Genomic DNA, 22,016 nt, shown 5'->3' with positions numbered 1-22,016 from the left:
TTTGGGCAGCCAGCGCACGCCGAGCCGCAAAGCCTGTCTCCGTTCCCTCCGAGGCCGCTCCGATTTCGGAGCGGCCTCGGAGGGAACTTCCTTTCGCCCTCCCCTCACCTTCCCCTCCCTTCCCCTACCTAACCCACCCCCCCGGCCCTATCTAAACCCCCCCCCCTACCTTTATCCATGGATTTACGCCTCCCGGAGGGAGATGTAAATCCACGCGCGCCAGCGGGCTGCTGGCGTGCCGAGACCCGACCCGGGGCGGTTCCGGAGGGCGCGGCCACACCCCCGGAATGCCCCGGGCCGGCGCCACGCCCCCGGTCCCGCCCCCGAATGCCGCGCCCCCGAAACGCCGCATCATCCGGTCCCCGCCCCCCGACACGCCCCCTTCGAAAAACCCCGGGACCTACGCGCGTCCCGGGGCTCTGTGCGCGCCGGCGGCCTATGAAAAATAGGCGCGCCGGTGCGCAAGGCCCTGCTCGCATAAATCCGCCCGGATTTACGCGAGCAGGGCTTTTAAAATCCGCCCCTATATTTGTAGGCAGGCACTACAAAATGTATCAGGAATGGCCATCAAATAAACAGGAATGGCCAAGGGTCTCCCTCCAGGAGCCGGGCCACTTGGCACTTTAGCACCTCTGGGCATGAAGATCTGATGGTTGGTCATTTAGAGGAGGTGACTTTCATTTACTGCATATGGATAAAATCTCTTACAATGAAACTAAATAGTTGCATTTTGCCATTTGGGGGCAGCCAGCAATTTTAAAAAAGCCCAGGAAGTTGTCTAGTATGCATACGCTTTTGCTGTCCCTAGTGTAATTTTCCAAAAGAAAGTACCTGGGTATTTTCTCTTTGAAATTAGCTAGCACAAACTGCACATGCTCAAAGCGCCCACGTGTTTTGTACCTGCTATTTGTGCAGGGGGAGGGGAAGGAATAAAATAGCACGCATACTTTTGAAAATGCCTTGTAGACTCACCGTTTTCCTCCTCCCTCCCCATAATGCCTCTTTAAACCTGGGGTAAAACCATACATGCTATGGAAAGCCCGTAGCTATTTCCAGCCGTGCAGAAGAGGGCAATTTTCCGCCAGGCCAATTCACCTGGGTAAATGGCTTTGTAAACTGCCCTCCCAGACATTCCCCTTCACTCTCTTTGTGTGGGGAGAAGGCACTGTTTTATGTAACTAGCACATGCCAGATGTTGTAAACTACCAATACGGTAAGTGTCCCCAGATGTTTTAAATCACAGAGACAAAAATAAGTGGACTCCTGACCAAGCAGATTCCTTTCTGTCATTCAGTAATGCTACATAACAGCCATGACGATAGCATGCAGCAGCTGAAATGTGGAGCTGTGCATCAAAGCCCAGAAAGTGCCTCTTTGCTTTGCCTTTGCTGTCCCATGTAAGGAAAGAGGTGATAAACTGTGTCAGCTGAAGGTGATTCCTCTCACTGGAGGGGGCTACTGAGGAGGAGAGCATTTACCAGAGGAGCTGGCTTGTTTTTAAAAGCATTTCATTGGGGCCAACGAGCAAACAAAATATCACAGTTATTAAAATCTAATCCAAAAATGTCTGATTACACTAGCTACAGGAGAGAAAAACACAATGTTCAATGGGAAGACCAGTAATGCTGAAACTCTAACACAAAATCCTCAGAGCCGAATAAAATCAGTCAAAGGTTTTCATTTCTGGTGACTTTTAGAGAAGCAATGGAAATGACAGAGCCCTTCTATTGACTGTTAGAACAGTAATATGATTGTCGTCATGCTCCAGTTTGTACTGGAAGAAAAGTGACAAAGCTGTGTGTTACAGGAGGGTAAGAAAACCACAGAGCTGCATTCATGCATTGTATGAGAGAGATTGCATAGCTGTTTAAAAAAACAAACAAATAAAAATTTGTCATTTTTGCCCTTGGTACTAGTGCTGTGCTTCTTGGGTTTCATCTTGCAGCTAATGTTCAGATTCCATGTTTTGTTCTTTTTAATCCAACAGGCTTTTTTTTATCTCCATTGTGTACACATACACATTCCACATGTTCTACTGAAGTTAAGGGTTTTTCCCCTCTGCAGGACACTGTGTACAAAAGGAACGAATTTCAGTTTGTATAAGAATATGACAATCCATAAAACAATGGTTGATGGTTAAGCACCGAACCCAGCAACTTGATGCTTTTAAGAAGATGGTAATTGTTAACGCTATGAACTTCATCTTATCAAAGTCCTTTTAACTTAAATTTATCTTCACGCACTCACACCGACTGTGTCATTCAGCGATCGAGAAAAACTCCACTTAAGGCCTGTGCTTTCTTAAAAGGAATAGCTTTAGCAAAATCCATTGCAGCTTCATTCTCTTCCTGTCTTTCTTTTTTCTGTTGTTTTTTTTTTTTTTTGCTTTGAAAGACAATATGGAAATTTTATCATAATTACAAAAACTACAAGGAAACGTCTTTAGCATTCTGATAGTTACAAAAAAAGCCCTCCTACTCCCAGAATGCCAGTGTCCATCGCCATGGCGACAGTGCTGAGAGCACTGCTAGGGCCTTTGCAGAGACCATGATTCTTCTTCTATCTCTGTAAGGTAGAGAGCATACTCAGTCTTTATTTTTTTGCCGAGTTCTACGAAGTCATAGTTGTAGAAGACCAAAAAAAAAAAATTGCCTCAAAAGTGCCTGAGATTCAGAGAGACCGGACTGCCACAACCTCGCTGTCGAGCTCTTGCCAACGTCCTGTTTTACCAGTGGGATCCCTCGACTTCAGATTCTGATGTGAAAGGTGCTGCGGGAGAAAGAAAAGGTCACCACATTCAGTTACTGTAAGCAAAGCTTTGCCAAGGGTTGACTAGTTTGAGTTATTTTAAAGACAAGCTGTCAGGGGTGCAACAAAATGGGAACCTGAACAGCTCTAACAAAATAACTTTTCTTGCTGCCCACTGTTCTAAGCTGCCTCCGACTGAGTTGTGTCTTGCATTTCTGTCAGCCTTTTTGGCTGTTTCCTTACCTTATTTTAATGGAAACATGAAGGGCTTTTTGGGAACTAACAGAGCAGGATGGCCCAATCCCTTTGCTTTTATTTTTTTCTATAATCTTTGTTTCTGCACCACAGTTTCAAATTTCTATGTTACAAATTCTAATAGCACCTGTGTTTCATGCTTGTTTTGGTTCTTTGCATTAGTTTCCAAGCTAGAATTACAATGGAGATGTTCTCTTGTGGTCACTGGATACGAGAAGCCCATTCACTTCTGCACTCTGGTGGCACATTAAAAGATCTCAGAAAGAATACCAGATTTCATATTTTGCCGCAGTTAGCAAGATGGTTTCCCCAAACAGCGTATTTTTGTTTTTAAATGCAGCTGCACGCCCGGGAAAACCAATGACCCAGTGCTTCAGTTTTCAAGCTCCAGCCAAAAGTGAACACAGGAATGGGCCACGGAGGAGGCCCGAGCTCAGTGTGGGGTCAGCAAGAGAGGCTGAGCTGATCCATACTTGGCTTCTTAAACACACCAGGACGTTCTGCCTCCACACAGGGAGGGGGGGAGGCTGTATAGCTTGGGTTGGGGCCTCCTTACTCTTAGTATTTGTAAAGGCAAAAAGCTGAAAGGAGGTAAGGGTTGGCCATTACCTGCTTTTATGGCTTGGATGGGATCTCTTTAACAAAACATTGCAGCCACAAAATAAGAATAAGGGGAGATCTGACCACTGCCAGGTCCTTGGCACACAAGAATGGCAGCTTCCAATCTGGGGGTGGTGGCAATAAGATTATGTATGCCTAATAACCATTTTATAAAAATTGCCCAGATGGATCCTGTTTATTATTAAGAGAATTTATAATATAATAGAAATAAAAGCTGCAGCCATGTCATTCTCCAAGACCTTTAAGAGGATAGCTTTCAAATAACTACATGTGGCAGCATATGCACGCATATATGGCTGCATGTTGATTTACACTGGTATTTTATAACCCGTGCATATCACATAGACGTATATTAAAAAATATGAGCAAGTTTACCCCACCACATATGCGCAGATGTAGGCTTACACAAGAACACATGCAATGCATTGAAACAGCGTATATCAATGCATTCAATGCATGTACTTTACCCACCTATTTTCAAAATGTATGTGCATATATTTTATACGTGAAAGTAAAGTAGGACTTATTCCTATAAGTCAGGATGTACATGTGTAAATTGGTGTATTTTAAAACATACACACGAGTGAAATTACCAGTTTTACCAACTAGTCCACCAGTTTGCTCAGTCCTTCTGCAGGTCATTGAGACCCTCCTAGTTCTTCACTCTGAATGCCCCCCAGTTCACCCAGACCTCCCACCCAGTCAGTAATAAACAATAAACATATTTAATATCACTTACACTAGATCATTAGCAGATCTAAAAATATGCAAGTAAGTTGGAAAATATCTTTTAAAATAGCAACTTATATGTGTAACTGTTGGCCCTGCCTGAGAACGCCCCTAGTCTGCTCCTGTTTTACTCATATATATTTATGCACATGAAAGGGAAAATACACATGTATTTTGGACTTTTATAAAATACAGAATATGAAAGTACAGGCTATGTATGCATTGATATGCTAATTTTTACACTTGCGACATTTTGAAAATTCATCTTTATGTGTGCGTGTAAGCCTGTGTGCATATGTGTGAGTGTTGGTATACGTGTGAAAGCCTATGTATGACACACAGCCTCACACATTCACACAAGCGCTAACACTCTCTCACATACACACACGCTTATACAAGTTAATTCTCTCATACTCTCCCTCTCTCATTACACATGCACGTGCTAAAATTAGGAAGTGCTACAATAAGGGTAGAATCACACATGCGCGCGTACACCCAATTTTAAAAGGCGCCCACATACAAGTACAAATGCCGATGTGTGAATATATCACAGCACACCAAAAAGAGGCATTGTCAGGGCATGGTCTAGGTAGGGCATGGGCGTTCCAGGGCATATAACTTTATGTCTGCTATTGAGGAGGTGTAAGACTAAAAAACTGTTTGGAGGCATCTCTCAGGTGTTTGAGAGGTCTGGGGCAACTGGGGTGATACAGGCTAACAGAGCAGGGAGGTTTGGAGGATCTAACTGTACACTGGGAAAACTGGTGGATGAACTGGGGAAACTGGTCATGGAGTGGACATGTGCCTGTTATAAAATTCTCCCACTTAAGTGGCACAAACCTGACTTTACACGGTTGTGCGTGCCCATTTGCAAAAATTGGGCACACACACACACATACATGTGCCGGGGCTATTTTATAACATATACACACATGTGAGTCTCTGTGCATATGTGTGTGTGTGTGTGTGTGTGTGAAAGAGAAAGTCTATGTTCAAGTATGTGTGTGTATGTGTGTCTGCGTGTGAGGGAGAGAGAACCTGTGTATATAAGAGAGGGCGTGTATAAGAGCATGAAAGAAGGAATGAGTGAGAAAATGAACATGTATAAGTGTGTGTGTGTGTGTGTGTGTGAGAGCTTGTATGTGAGAAAGGGAGCCTATGTGTCTTTGGGTGAGCCTATGTGTCACACCTAGGCTATCACACACACACACACACACACACACACACATTCACACATAGAGGATGTTTGTGAGAACCTGTGTGCACTTGTGTATGTGTGTGTTTGTGTGAGAGAGAGGGTGTGTGTGAGAGAGAATGGGTATCTATATAAGAGAGGCAATGTGTGAGAGAATGAAGATGTGTAAGTGTGTCTGTGAGAAATAGGATAAAGCTTGTACAGACCCCCCCCCCCCCCCCCCCCCTTCAATCCTCGACAATCTCAAAGTGAATGGAAATCAAAAGATCCCAGGTATGGAGAGCAAGAGATTTTTAAAGTCCTTATTAGTTTTAATTATTGGGTGTTATTTGATATTTCTGCTTAGCATGACATTGTGATTATATGCAAATATAAATATTTTTAAATAAAAAATAAAATGTTATTGTTTTGGGAAATGTATAACATTTTGTTATTATTGGATATTCTATTCATAAGATGTTTTGAATTGTTTATTCTTTTTATAAGTATGGTTTTACTATTATGATTCATGATTTTTTTTCTTGGTTTGTTGCTTTTTCCAGTTCAGTTTTTGTCTGCATATTTCTATTTATGCTTTATGGTCTCTTTATTCGGTATTGGTCTCCATCAGTTAACTAACACCTGTGGGTGTAGTTTGTGTCATCTGAATAAGACCTTGTATCCATTTTCTAAAATTGTTGATGAAATGCTGACAGATAATTTAAAAAATAGTTTTGCTGGGTGTCTATAACTGGCTAGGGCTTTCTTTATTGCATATAGGGCCCTGAGTTTTTTTTTGTTTGTAATGTCTTATAGCCAAGTTGCCTGATAAAGATAATGTCAGGCCGAGGTATATATAGTCTAGGGATGTGCTCTATTTCTTAGTTATTTAGATAAAATGTGAAATTTGTGTTGGAGATTTTTTTGCTTACTTCTACTGGTGATATGTGATCCAGGGATTCATGATTGATGGAAAATGAAATAAATGTCTTTTTATTCGGTAGATCCAGAATTTCTAACGCTAGAGAATGTGCATTTCTATATTTCTAAGGCCAGCACTGGCGTGGTGGGGAATAAGGTGTGCCAACTGCTACTAATCCATGTTAATGTGAGGGTGTTTGCCCCCTCCCTCCCCCCCCCCCCAGTCTGTCTTGTTTACCCTTAGCCCCTGAGGAGCAGTAATCAGTTGGGGGGAGGGGCGATCATCAACCATTTTCAGCCAGAGCGCCATTTATCCTAGAGCTGGCCCTGTGCACACTTGTGTTTTTGTTGGTTGGGGCAATTTGACGGTGCTGGTTATCTGAGAGCCGGTACTGCCTCTGCCTTTTCCTCTCTGACAGGAGTCAGATTATCTGTCTGTAGTCTTTTAGTCAGGTTCAAGTTTTGTTTTTTTAAAGGCTCCTGTATGTTCTGATTTATGTTTATGTTAATATATATTTATTGGTCCCCATGTTTTATATTTGATGTATATTTTGACCTTCATTTTTGTTTTGCATTGCTCTATATTGTCTTGTATATTACATCTTTGTTTACGTGTAATAATAATCGTAATAATATTGAATATTTGTTTGAGTTGTTAGCTGCTAGGAGCAAGTATTTTTAGTACTAGCAGGTTAGAAATGTATGAAATAATAAATTTGTGGGAAAAATAGTTCAAAAGCTAGCACTCTGATACACATTGCAACATTATATTTGAAAATGAAACTAATAGAAATTACAGTGTCATAATTAAATTTTAAGGGCTGTACCTTTTGAGATATGGATGAGGCTTTACACACCACATATTTCTGGGCTGATAAACCCACAGATTTCAGACCTTCAGTTCAGTACAGCCTCATTAATCCAGCATTCAACAGCAACAGAAAATCCTGAGCGCTAGTACTCAGCCAGGAGTTAGAAATCAAAAACCAAGGGCTATTTATCAAAAGCTGACGAAAGGACAAATTGCTTCGTGTTTACACCACCTTCTTTCTTGTTGAAAACTAGAATCATTTATTTAATTTATAAATGTGAAAAGACATTCTTTTACTGGAGCAAACCTTTGATAAATTCTCCTGTATCTACTCCCTAAATGCACTGAAAAAATGACAAATAAATAGCAGATAAGCAGGTGATATCAGCAGGTGACTTTAGGTTGAAGCAAAAATGAATGTAGCTGCAGAGAATAACCCCATAGTGAGACTACACCTAGAGTACTGTGTGCAATTCTGGTCGCCGCATCTCAAAAAAGATACAACTGAATGGGAAAAGATAAAGAGTAGGGCGACCAAAATGATAAAGGGGATGGAATGGATCCTCTGTGAGGAAAGGCTGAAAAGGTTAGGGCTCTTTAGCTTGGAGAAAAATTGGCTGAGGGGGGATATAACAGAGGTCTATAAAATCATGAGAGGAACAGAATGGGTAAACGTTAATCAGTTATTCACTCTTTCAAATAATAAAAAAAACTAGGGGATACTCCATGAAGTTAATAAAGTAGCTGTTGTGAGGGCAGCTGTAGAGAGGGAGCTGTGGACACCACCTCCGGAAGTGGCACAGGACAGCAAGGCTGGAAATAGGTGTGGGTGGTCTGGTGAGGCTGGAGCTAAGAACAAGTACAAGCTGGTCTGGAGCTCTGGCGCGGAGTGCAGACTGGTCTGGAGCTGAGTGCAGGCTGGACTGGAGCTCTGGAGCTGGAGGCTCTAGAACACTGGAGCTGAATGCAGGTAAGCATGAAACTGGATGCAGGTAAGCACGGAACTGGAACCCTGGAACTGAGTGCTGGTAAGGGTGGAACTGGAACACAGGAACAGGGTGAAGGTAAACGTGAAACTGGATGCAGGTAAGCGTGGAACTGGATGCAGGTAAGCGTGGAACTGGAACCCTGGAACTGAGTGCTGGTAAGGGTGGAACTGGAACACAGGAACAGGGTGAAGGTAAACGTGAAACTGGATGCAGGTAAGCAAGGCACTGGAATACTGGAACAGGGACTGGGGCAAGACAAACTAGGACAAGATAGGCCAAACCAGGACAAGGACTACATGGAATATGGAATGCCCGAAGGCAACGTCAGCAAGGAAGGCCACAAAGGGCAAGGCTGAGAGAGGCCTAGAAACAGAGGAGAGACCTAGGGAGGTCTCAGGCTAGGCATAGGTCAAGAAACAGGGAGGCCTAAAAGCAGAAGAGACTTAGGGATGTCTCAGGCTAGGCCTGACAGGACAGAAGGCTGGGAGGCCATAAGACACGCACAAGAAACAGAAGGCCGAAGACAAAGGAACAAGGCTCAGAATCAGAAGGCCCGGAGGCCACGAGACAGATACAGGAAGGGCCTCAAGACACAGGTGGCTAGAGCATGGAGCCAAGAAGGACTTGATGCAGAAGCATTGAGGGGAATGGCAGACAGGGTTAAGTAGGGCAGGAGTCTGGGTGTGGTGAGGGCAGGAGAGAAGGGCTTGGCCAGCCAGGGTCGAGAGCTCATGGAGGTCCTCTGGTGCCGAGGAGGCTGTAGGACAGGCAGAGACCAGGGACCAACAATGTGCTGGTAGTTTGGAGCCAGGCTCACCAGAGTCCTCTGGTGGAGAGGAGGCTGCACAGTGACCAGAAATACAACAGTAGCACATTTAAAACAAACTGGAGAAAATTATTTTTCACTCAATGCACAATTAAGCTCTGGAATTCATTGCCAGAGGATATGGTAAAATCAGCTAGCATATCTAGGTTTAATAAAGGTTTGGAGAAGATCTTGGAGAAGTCCAAAAACTGTTTTTAACTGGATAGACTTGGGAAAGGCCACTACTTATCCCTAGGTATTTTTATGAATGATGTGTAAGTTAAAAAAGGAAACTCGGCAGATCTATGGGGTTTTAAGGGTCAGGGCTAACTCAGAGGAGTAAAGGCTATTAAACTAGGGGGGTTTGGATGACTCCCCTCTGAACTGGGTGAACTGGGGATGAAGTGGTAAAATCAGGAATAGCATTGACGCATGCCCCTTTTAAAATCCTACGATTCATGCGGTAGGAGTGGCATTTGTGCGCACATGCGCACGTCCACTTAAAATTCGGCGTACATGTTCGTGCGGCCAGGCTGTTTTATAACACGCATGCATGTGTGCGCGTATGTTAGAAAATGGCTGTGTTCCTGGGCGCGGGCTGACGTATGCACGCAAAGGTGTGCATGCGCACTGGTTTGAAAGTTACAGTCACTGAGGATAATTTTCAAAGAACTTGATGTGGCCTCATATATGCAGGCGTTTGGCCGCACAGAGATCTACTACAGTATTTTATAACTTATGCGAATCAGGCAAGTGCAGATGATAAAATATGCATATGTCTACCCCCCCCCCCCCCCCCCGACATATGTGTGTATGTTTGGTTATGCGCCAATATCTGCAATGCATTGAAGGTGCACACACTTTTCCTATTTTATAAACATATATGCAGATGTTTTACGCGCGAAAAAAATATATAACTTGCTTGCGTAAAATCCTGATTTATATGCAGAGACTGGTATATTTTAAAGCACAGGCATGTAATCAAAATCACCAGTTTGCCAATACTTCTACCAGTTTACTTTCTCCAGGTCATCGAGACCCTCCTAGTCCTTCACCCTGAACTCCCCCAGTTCATTCAGATCTCCCACCCAACCAATAGCTGACAAAAGATGATATCAAGTGTGCGAAGTTGCCAAATGTGCTTGCATAAGTCTCTTATAGAACAAGAACTTATGTGCATAACTCTTGACCCCCGCCCTGGAACACCCTTTATTTGCGTGTGTAAATGTGCGTGCAAAACTGAACATACGCACTTATTTTCGCTGTGTCTATAATAGCATATACGCAGGTATAAGCTACTTATGCAGCAGTATATGCTAATTTTATACGCATAGCTGCTTTGAAAATTAACTCCTACATGTTCTTTTCTGCGCTCAGTTGTCTGCAGGAAATAGTTTTATGGATTCTTGCAAGGACTTAAAAACTTATGTTAAGGTCTGGAAATAATTTATTTATTTACTGTTTTTGTTATACCGAGTTTCATGATAGGCATCACATCAACCCGGTTTACAAATAACAAGGAGTGTAAAGCATAACGTAACGTAAAAAACAATATTTTCAATAAGAACCTTGAACTTTAAATACAGTGAATCAGAAAAAGGGAGAGGGAAAGTTACAAAAAACAAGGAAAATAAACTTGGGATGGAAGGGGAGAAATTGAACAGCATGAAGCAGCATGAGGCAGCATGAGGCAGGAAATTGAACAGCATGAGGCAGCATGAGGCAGCACGAGGCAGGAAATTGAACAGCATGAGGCAGCATGAGAACAGCATGAGGCAGCATGAGGCAGCATGAGAACAGCATGAGGCAGGCAGCATGAGAACAGCATGAGGCAGCATGAGGCAGCATGAGGCAGGAAATTGAACAGCATGAGGCAGCATGAGGCAGCATGAGGCAGGAAATTGAACAGCATGAGAACAGCATGAGGCAGCATGAGAACAGCATGAGGCAGCATGAGGCAGCATGAGGCAGCATGAGAAACAGCATGAGGCAGCATGAGGCAGCATGAGAACAGCATGAGGCAGCATGAGGCAGCATGAGGCAGCATGAGAACAGCATGAGGCAGCATGAGGCAGCATGAGAACAGCATGAGGCAGCATGAGGCAGCATGAGAACAGCATGAGGCAGGAAATTGAACAGCATGAGAACAGCATGAGGCAGCATGAGAACAGCATGAGGCAGCATGAGGCAGCATGAGGCAGCATGAGAACAGCATGAGGCAGCATGAGAACAGCATGAGAACAGCATGAGGCAGCATGAGGCAGCATGAGAACAGCATGAGGCAGCATGAGGCAGCATGAGGCAGGAAATTGAACAGCATGAGGCAGGAAACATAAGTAACCTGCAGAAGGTGGTACACTGGGTGGCAAAGGTGCTATACTTAGCACCTGGTGACCTCCTCTAGCGCATTCTCTGGGACCTTATCTATGTCACTTAAATCACAGATAATGCTGGCAGTGTCATCTTGAGATGAAAGTTTGAAACTGTGAGATGGAGATTTAAAACCCATTCACTTTGTTATGACCTTGTCTTTAACCTCCCTCTGCTGAAGCCAACTTACTCAGTTTGGTCTCTGTTCATGCTTCTCTCTTCCTTTCCCTGCTTGCCTTAGATCCTTTTTCTTTCCACATCCTCACTATATGACATTTTCATACACAAGTAATTGCTCCTTACTAATCCCTATGATGGGCATGCACAGACATTTTTTTGGTTTCGTTTTATTTTTTTTAATTATTTTTTCATTTAATTTGTTGTTTGTTTCATTTCTTTAAAATGAAAACAACAAAGAAAAGAAAAACAAAAAGAAAACCAAAAATAAATTTTAAAAAACTGTTACATCTGCAGTCCAAAAAAAAACCCTCACTCCCCAGCCTTCTTGCTCTGTAGCTGAAATTTCCAGGCTCTCCTGCTCCACCACGATTGGCAATGGCATCAGCAGACTGAGGCCATCAGCACTGTTAATTTTTGCCGTACAAAATGGCACCAACCTAAGCCTTGCCAGGGCTGATTTCTATGGCAAAATTTAATAGTGCTGGCATCGGTCTTCTGGCACAATTTCCAATAGAGGTAGTGGTAGGGCAGAAGCAACAGAGGATCGACATTTTCAGCTATGGCATAAGAAGATCCAGGGGTGGGGGGAGACCAGGGAAATCTTGTTTTTTTGGAAGAGGTGATAGCATTAATTAAAAAAAAAAAAAAATAGATAAAAACAAACTCAATTTTGTTTGCTTTTCTTTTGCTTCATTTAAAAACGAATGGAAAAATATGTCATTAAAGAAATGCCATTAAATTTTCCAATTTCATTTCAAATGAATGCATATCCCTAATCCCCAGAGAGGGAACTTCACATTTGGGACTCATTACAACGAGCTTTGTTCTCCTACTTAACCTATAATTTTCAGATTTTCAGAAACTGTCTTTGTAGGTAAAACAGAACTTTAATTTTGTATCTATAGTGAGTAAACTTACTGAGAACGGTTTAAATGATACAGTAGGGATGAGAAATTTGGGTTAACATAATTTAATGAACTGAGTAGCCTCAGCTATAGAAAAAAACTTTTAAATATAAAACTAAATACCACTGTTAATCACTCACAACTTTCACATTTAAGCTGTCACCATTTTCTGCTTGCTTAGCAAATTTAAAAAAATAGATGTTTCAGCTGAAATGATTTTCCACCCACTAAAGTCAAGCATGCAATGGATCTCTTGGCCATGCTTTCATAAGCTCTGGGGGCCGTGATGCAGAACAAGGTCAAATCTAATTCATAAAAAAATGTGGTGCCTCAAGGATCTGGAGCTAGTCCCTGACTTTACAGTAATGCTCCCTCTTCTTTTGGGTGCCTGTTTCATCCACCGGAAATCCATTTTCATATTTTGGTGAGCCGCTTGCAATTACAGTTAAAAAGGTAATATGAATGTATGGGTTTTAATATTTTCATGGGTTTCTGAACTTATAAAAGTTCAGTATTTGTATTTCTTGGGGGGGGAGGGGAGGGGGTTGAATGAAGTTTGTAAAGAGATCAAGCCTTTCCAAAATTTCTTGGGATGTAGGAGCCAGCCAAAAAAACACTCAGCTACTGGCTACTCACCGCCCCGCCCCCCAGGCCCCATCAAAATTAAAGACCAGGAAAGGGGGGGGGGGGGTGGCGTGGAGAGCACCACAACATTGGTTCCCCACTGTGAGGTCTGATGCAGCCTACATTCGGCTCAGGAGAGCCAGAATGAGTGAGCTGTGAGCTGGGGAGGGGGTTTAGCCCTACATCATCCCCCAGGACACCCTTCCCCCCCCCCCGCCTTCTCATTTTAAGCAAGAACTGCCATTGATACAGCGAACCCAATTAAGATTGCGCCCTGGCGAGCCCCTTAGTGAATCCTGTGTTAGTTTTATCACAAGCCGGCCATTTTTGTGTGAATAGCTGTACTGAGGGAACACTGACTGGGCCCACTGAGCTCCATAGGCTCTGACCTTTACTTCCATTTTCCTCAGCTGGGACCAGGGGCTATTTGACGGTTACATTGGCTGTTTCCTGGTTAGTGATTTTTAATAGCAGAAGTGGTGATTTCAGGAGATCCTCCTGCCCTATATATACTGGGTCTGGGTACTGAAGTTCAGGAGGTTTAGTTTTTGTTTATCTTTGTCATGATGTTACGAATGTGGACCCTTGGGCCGGCTGAGACAGTTGGTGGTATGCCGTGGGGGCCCACAACGAGGGTCACAGCCGGGAGGCGGCTCAGAGGAGACTCTGAAGAGACTTCACCACTGGAAGTCCAAGGTCCCCCCATGAGGAGCCCGTAGGGACCCGGACCTCTTGGACTTAGGTGGGACCCTATGCAACCAAGGATCCAGGCGGTAGCCAAAGAGATAGACAAAGGATGGCTGGGCCCAGGAAGCTGAAGAGTCTTCACCCTGAGATGGTGGAAAAGGCCGAAGTCGGAGTCCAAGAGCGAAGCCGGGTCAGAAGCCAGAAGTCAGAGATACAAACCAAAGCCAGGGACGAAAGCTGAAGACGGAGTCATGGGACAGAACCAGGTCGAAAGCCAGGAGTCAGAAGTCAATGCCAAAACCAGGAGCGGAAACTGAGAACGTAGTCAGAAGACAAAGCAGAGTCAGATGCCAGAAGTCAGAAGACAATACCAGAACCAGGAGCAGAAACCGAAAACGTAGTCAAGAGCAAGCCAGGTCAGGAGCCGGAAGACAGGACGATCAGGACACACTACAGTAACTAAAGACACGGAAGACTGTGGAACCTCGTTGCAAGGCGAGGTATTGGTGCAGCTGCCGGGTTGAAATAACCCTTTATCTTACTTAATGCGGGTTGAAATAACCCTTTATCTTACTTAATGCGTTTTCAGTGCATACTAAACTGCCTATGATTTATGATTTGTTGGCTGAGCTGTCTATGGAGGTACTACGTCTAACAGAGTCATGGACTGAGGAAATAAATGAAGTCCTTTAAAACCAGGCCTCTCCTTCAGGCTTTTCTTATTAGAGGAAAACAAGGGGGTGGAATAACCCTTTTTTTTTTTTTTTAGAGACAAATTCATAGCCTTAAAAGGCCCAATGGAAACTTTTGGCATTAGAATTTGTGTTGGTTAGATTTAGAAAGATGAAGTCTTTGGGTGTGTAATGTATTGTCCTCCAAACTTAGGCCTGGATTCACTATTCTATCGCAGAATGGTGAATCCTGCGAAAACAGGGGAGGGGGGGGGGGCGGGCCTGCGAAAGCCAGCAGCCTTCGCACTACCACGGTGCCTTCGCTGCCGGCTTTCGCACCGAATAGTCGGTGCGCTACTGGCGACGATAAGGTTACTAACCTTATCGCCGCCAGCGAAAACATCACCAAGTCCGCCCTGACTCCGCCCCCAGCATGCTATCGCACGCGAAAAGGGACTTTTCGCATGCGATAAGCCTTTGAAAATGACCCCCTTAGTCGGGTCGTTTTTAACTGAGTTCTTAAAATTGGTTTCTCCTTGGTTGCTGGAGTCTTCCAGACATTTAATCTTGGTGGACTTCAATGTCCATGCAGATTCCCTGGTTAAGGGAAATGCACAAACATATATTTTGCCTTGCCTTTGGCCAGGATTAAGTTCTGCATCTGTTGTCAGGCAGTGTACTTATACATCATAATTAAATGTAGGAATCATGTAATAGCTGTTCTTGGGACTTATAAAGCAAATCTGGGTTTTTGTCATTGCCCCGTTTCTATTAAGTACTGGACTTATGTTGTAGATGTTCATGTCTTTGTACTCATCTTGTTGACCAATAGAATGATGCATCAAGACACGGTAAGGCTATAATGCATGTGAAACAAAGTATATCGTGTGATATAGTCATATCGCATGATATTTGTGATAATTTACATATTTTTGCCTAGGTTCCCTCCTTTATGACAATGAGCAGCTTTGCATGGGATTTGCATGCATGAAATTTGCAAATCCTTGCAAAGCATCCCCGACATGGGTCCCGATGCTCCTGTGTTAGATTTAAAGGGACAGGGAAAAAAAAGTGGCAAAAATAGTAAGAGCCCCATTACCTCTAATATCAGATTATTATCCAGTGGAGGGGCCATAAGTACTGGGTCGGCCATCCCCCTCCTCCCACCAATAGAACCCCCTCACATCCCTTCTTTCACTTAAAACCCCTGCCAGAGCAGAAAATGATTCTGTTGTTGACTTACTGTTAATGTTCTGAAATATCCTGCCTGGAACAACTTGACATACTGTGAGGGCGAGGCGCAGGCTTATTATAATTTTGAAAGAAGAGGTTCCAAAAGCATCCGTGCAGTATATTTGGTCTTCACAGTACTGCTTTGAGCTGATTTTCCATCATGCGATTTGCGCAATTACCGTCCAGTAACCATGTTCCCAAAACTAAACTGATTGCTAGGTGGTATTTTGGAATTCAAGTAAGTCCAGTAAAATGTAGTCAGGTTAATGTAGATCACAGATCGAGAAGTACTTATAAGCTACTTTAATTGACTCACTGTTAGTGCTCTAAATTATACAGCCCTGAAAAGCTTGACTTATTGCATGAGGGCAAGCTAGAGCATTCAAAATTAATTCAAAACTGATTCACATCCCCAGAAGTTAATGACAATGACACTTCAAAACAATAGCTGCAATAGGACCTTCATAACACCCATACGTGCTGTCAGTCCCAGAGGCCTGCAGGTTTATTTTCAAAGGGAGACTCCTCATGGAATTTCCTTTTTAAAATGTCTTGCCTGGTAGGTGCATAATTCCCTCCTGGGCAGTATGCACAGGGAGTTAAAAATAAACTCCTTGTGCGTACTCTTCAGAAACAGCCTTGCTCCCCAGTGCTGCCCCCTCTTGCCACACTGGGGGGATGGTAATTTTGAAAGGTAAACAATAATTTATCTGTGGAGAATTCTTGTGTAAATTACCCCTTACCTCATATAATTAGCTCCATAAGAAAAATATAGTTAAAATAAAATACAATTATGAATCTCTCTCTCTAAATATAAAAGGCTTGTGTTGGTCACTCCTGTCATGTCTGTCTATGGCCACCAGGAGGTGCCCTGAACAAAGGAAGGTGCACTGTGCAAAGACAGTATGCCTTGTCTGTGAAACTGGGTCTCTCAGGCTCTCACACAAACACAGACACACTGACTCCCATGCACACAGATAGGCACACGGACACACAGGCACAGGCAAACACACACACACACACACACACTCACACATACACAGGGGCAGATTTTAAAATCTATGCAAGATAGGCTCGGCGTGCGCAGGGGGAGGCAGGGGTAGGTTTTTGGGGGTTGAGCGTGTATCTTACGTGTGCAACCCTTTCAAAATCTACCCCACAGTTTCCCATTCACCCAGACCCCCAACATACACACAGACTCAGGCACAGACACACACTCTTAGAGACACACACAGAGAAATGTAAAGGCACACAGAGTGTCCCACTCACATACAGACACACACATACACACAAGCGCCCACTCACACACACACACACACAGCACACAGCACACACAGATGCACACATCCACAAACTCAAAGACGCACACAGCAATACACACAGGTGCACACACCCACAGGCTCAAAGATGCACACAGACAAACACACATAGGCTCCCACTCACACATACCCATAGACTCACTGGTTGCCACACACACATTGGCTGCCACATACACATACTCACGAGCTCCCTCTCATATACCCCCATACACACACTGGCTGCCATATACACGCACACATTGGCTTCCACATACACATAAGCTCCCACACACACATAAACATACACACACAGGTCCTAATTACACACACAGCTCCCACTGACATACACATACATACACAGACACAGACATAGGCACAGGTTCCCCCCCCCCACACACACACACATTCAGACACATATACAGGGTCCCACTCACACATACACACACACACAGGGACTCTCCTTCAGCCCCCACCAGACCCATTCTTCATCTAACACAGGATGGAGTCTGCGGCAGCTGTCTCATTCTTTGGCAGCTGTGGGACGGGATCTGTTATGGATCAGACTACCTGACCAATGCTATGCACCTTTTGCTAGTATGTACATAAGTTATTAACATGCTCCTAAGCTTTGCTTGGAACAAGGCACTGGAGTTCAGAATTTTAGGTCAGTTTGTGGTTGATGCTCTTAGTTTCATGGAAGATAGCCATTTGTATTGCTTTTTTTGCGGTGGAGGCATGGATGGTGCAGGGCATATCTTTGATAGGGGCATAGACCAAGTTGTCAGCGATGGTCTGCTATGGCAGAACTTTTATTGGTGCCTGCTTGGTGAAGAGGGGGAGTTTTCTGCTGTATCAGGACAGCATATGACTATAGCACCGTTCTTCCATATCCCATGGTGGCTAACTGAGGAAGGCTGACATCAATAGCACCTCCCAGTAGGATACTTATTATGTCTCAAGCTACTGGGAAAGTGTGGTGACACTGAGTAAACAGTGGGTCAGAAGGATAAAGGAGACTAAGCTGAGGAAACAGGAAAGCTCCAAAAGGTAGGATGGATAACCACTTAATTGTTCTCGCTTACATTCCTTTCCACCAGGTAGTACAAAATATCCTGAGGAAAATAAGAATTCCCCATTAAACGGTCATTGAAAAGAATATAATGAAGGACCAGTCTCATATCTTAGTGTAGGTGAGACAGAGTTCTGGTATCCCAGTCAGTAAGGCCAAGTGGGTGCCATGGTTCAACCTCAGAGAAGGCCAACTGCCAGATGGCTCTGGTGTGGAAAGCAGCAGCATCAAATGAAAGGGCAAAGCAGTTAATAACATATAAAGCGGATATAATAAAATCAGATACAACAGTTAAAAAAGAGTGGTTAATCTCAGCTGTGAAATTATTATACCTGAGAAAATCTGGTGCTTTGGAAATCATATTTTCAAAATCGGCAAACGCCAGTTTCCCATCGCCATCCATATCAGCTTCTTCTATTACTTTTTCACAAACTAATGTTACTTCTTCCTCTGTTAGCTCTTCACGTGTCACCTTATTGAGGGTTTTCTCCAGGTCAGATTTACAAATGAAGTTATCAGTGTTAAAATCTAAAACAGCAATTAAAAAAAATAATCATCATCATCATCATCAGTCATTACTGCTTCATAGATTAGTTTTAAATGCAAAACGTTTTACATGAGATGATGTAAAACTGCTGGCCAACAACTGGGTCCTTCAGACTGTTTATTCTGTTTGGCATCCTGTCATAGTAACAAACAGCAGCTTGAGGGTCTGCAAAGGCCCATCTTTTCTTCTTGTTGCACTACTACTTGATCTCTGGCGTTATCTTCACAGCTAAGGACCCTGTGCCTTTATCTGATAATGAATTCCATCTCCACCAGCTCCATCTCATGAAAGGTCCAAAGCATATAAAATAGACACTTCCACAGAGCACGGTAAAGAATATTTTTTAAAAGTTTACAATTCTGTACTCATACTACCTCACAACAACAGTTTATACTAACAAGACCTTTTAGTAAACATCGTCAGTTCTCTGCAAAATATGCACTGGAAACTGAATATAAGCCAAAGAAAATGAGGCTATAAAAAAATCCATGTTTTACTGTTTCACCTACTTCCTTCCCCTAACTTGTCATTGCTGTGTGGGAAGGTATAGAGTAAGAAGATGATAACATAATAAAGTACTCAATTTTAAAGGGTATAACAATTTTTGACAGTAAGTTATAACCATACATCCTGAGAACAAGATGTCTACCTGGAGATGAGCTGGGTCCACAACTGCTCTGACTCTGGAAAACTCTTTTTCATTATCTACTGATGCCGAAGCTCAAGTGTAAACTTTGCATCTTTCTTGTGATGGACACAGTGACTCTAGGCCACATGGTTGCCTACATGCTGCCAGGTTGTTGGCAAGGGCCATTGAAGGAAGCTGTGCTGATGCACAGACTCATGGTTTCACTATTGCACTTGCCTGTTTTGGAGAGCTCTCCTTCCTCAAAGATTCTCTGTCTAGACCCACAGACCCCCTCTCCGGATCTGTCTGCAGGATTTGAACTCCCTGGTTTGGGGAATCTCTTGCTTTGTTCTTTGCTTCTGCTCTGCAGCCAGAGTCTGCAATTCTGGGAATTAGTAAGTAGCCTCTAGCCCTTGAGAAGGAAATTATGAGAAGAAATTGGATTCTTTGCCCCCTGTTCTCCTACAGAACCCCAAAATGCCTGAGAAAAGCACTCTTGTGAAGAGCAATCATGAACATTAAATTGGTATGCCCTACTGATTTACTTTCAAAAAGTCAACTTCAGATTTGGAAAATACATCTCCCTCCCACACTTTAATTATTCAATCTCTGAAAAAAATAAGTAGATAAAGTTTTACAAATGTGACATGATCTTAAAATTTGTGTCCCTGCCCCCCTGAGTATACATTGTGCCAGGACAAGAAATTGACCCTTCTTGTATTCAAAAAGCAGTCCTAAAGGACATTAAAGTGTAAGGAACATCAAGGTGCCTCTAACTGCAGGGATGGAGGACCTGAAAGAACAGTTTGTGTTTTAAAATGGACCATTTCTGTAGCCTAGTGGAAAAAACAGTGGACTATGAACCAGGAGACCAGGGTTTGAGTCCCGCTGTCGCTCCTTGTGACCTTGGGCAAATCACTTTACCCTCCATTGCTTCAGGTACAAACTTAGGGGGTCATTTATCAAAATGTGCTAAGGTGTTTTTGCATGCGTTAAGGGCTTATTGCATGCGAAAAGCCCTGTTAACGCATGCAAACATGTCTTTAATGCATGCGATAGCACCATATCGTATGGTGCGATGCAAATTTGAGGAGGAGGAGTGGGCTGGGTTTGCCAGTCTGCGAAGTGCTATTGCACAGACTTAATGCTGATTTTAACTACACCTTTTTCAGTAGCGTTAAGCTGTGTGATAGCTTGCGTTACAAGGCAGTAAAAGCTGAGAGAGTGAGAGAGAGAAAGCACCTAGCACTGATGTCCTCTCCCTAGATAGGTATTTGTATCCCTATGGGAGGCCCACCTAGTAACTCGAGGTGAGGTTTAGGTATTAGTGTAGGGGGTTAGGGGCCACTTTGACATTCAACGTGAGACGTACGAACAGAACAGTGGACTCTTGTGAAGATTTGATGACCTATGGAGTGAAGAAACTCACCCAAAGATGAGATTTGTGCAAGGTTCTCTCAACCTAGCTTGATGGACACTCTACCTGGGTAACAGGTCTGGCACTTATCTGAAAATGATATCACAATTTGTGCTAACTTAGCTTTTTGCATAGGTAATTAGTGCAAATTGCAATAAACTGTATATTAGCATAAAACACACCCCTTTAGATAAATCCAGGCCCTAGATTGTAAGCCCTCTGGGGACAGGGAAATACCCACAGTACCTGAATGTAATCCACTTTGAAATGTGCAAAAAGCAGAATATAAATCTAAATAAATAAATAAATGCTCCTACAGATCCAGGAACTTCAGGATTAATTATGCTGGAGATCTTGAGAGAATAGAGATGTGACCTATTTTTAAGATGGACGCTGGGGCAACGGTCACCAAAGGCAGCCCTTGATCTGATTGAAAACAAAATCATATAACAATTGTGGTCCCACCTCCCATGGGGTGCCACACCAAAAAATTCTAATCTGTTATAAAACTGACTATCCAGCACTGGTCGGCCACTGGTTAGAGTGCCTGGAGTCACCTGACAGGTGGGAGCCAACAGAAAATGAAGAGAGACCAAGAAGTAACTGGAAGTTCAACCAATCCCGTTTGAGGGAGGAAAAACTGCTTTTTTTTTGTTTGAATTTTCTGAGTAGAAGGAGAAAATGGGAGCAAGCTGGTTGGAACAGTATCTGTGGACGGAGCAGCAAAGCTTGGGAAAAGAATGACAGTCCCAGAGGAACAGAATCTCGGATGCATGGAGAACTGGTCAGAGGATGACAGTGCCAGAAGGGTTGAAAGCTGGGCCTGACAAGCAGCGGGGATGTGGAAGCTGTGGATTACCTGACTCTCCCTTAGTGTGATTCACATTGACTTTGGAGACGGCAGAGACAAGTGGACGGAGATGTTAAGGAGGCTGCCTCTGCAGACAAGGTATTTTATTTCTATCTCACCATCACGGAGAGGACACGGTTACCACAGGTGCAAACAGACTCTGGAACAATCCCCTGCTAGCAAAGACTGAGATACGCTTCAGGCAGGAGGTTACCTACGCTTGGAAGGGAGCTGTACAGAGCATAGTTTGAGAGGACTGTTACCATCCACAGTCACAACTGACACAAAGGCTTCCAGATAGACACCATTTGCCAGACTTAATTCATCTGCCAACAGTGCACATTCAGAAATACAAGGTTTTCTGGTTTTTTTTTTGTCTCTACTACTGGATATACTGCACGGTTATAAAGAGGTTTTTTTTCTAGGAACTAGGGTAACTGTTTTGACATCAGAATATTTTGGACTTTAATTAACCTTATATTCA

At 43.4% G+C, this 22,016-nt stretch overlaps 1 protein-coding gene across 3 annotated transcripts in view; it reads right to left on the bottom strand.

Moving 5' to 3' along the window:
* Positions 1–1,662: 1,662 nt before the first annotated feature.
* The window catches only part of CIB2 (calcium and integrin binding family member 2), an 89,994-nt gene continuing 69,640 nt past the window's right edge, over positions 1,663–22,016 (bottom strand). For all 3 annotated transcript variants that reach the window (XM_029575724.1, XM_029575723.1, XM_029575725.1), the window contains 2 exons: positions 18,423–18,618; positions 1,663–2,769 (listed from right to left, as the gene is read on the bottom strand). In XM_029575724.1, coding sequence (XP_029431584.1) covers positions 2,748–2,769; positions 18,423–18,618 — 218 coding nt within the window. In that variant the 3' untranslated portion in view covers positions 1,663–2,747. The remainder of the gene's footprint in view (positions 2,770–18,422; positions 18,619–22,016) is intronic.

This window comes from Rhinatrema bivittatum, chromosome 13 (genome assembly GCF_901001135.1).
Source record: "Rhinatrema bivittatum chromosome 13, aRhiBiv1.1, whole genome shotgun sequence".
Taxonomy (NCBI): Eukaryota; Metazoa; Chordata; class Amphibia; order Gymnophiona; family Rhinatrematidae; genus Rhinatrema; species Rhinatrema bivittatum.
Note: the sequence above shows the minus strand (reverse complement) of the source record. Positions and strands in the feature narration are given on the sequence as shown.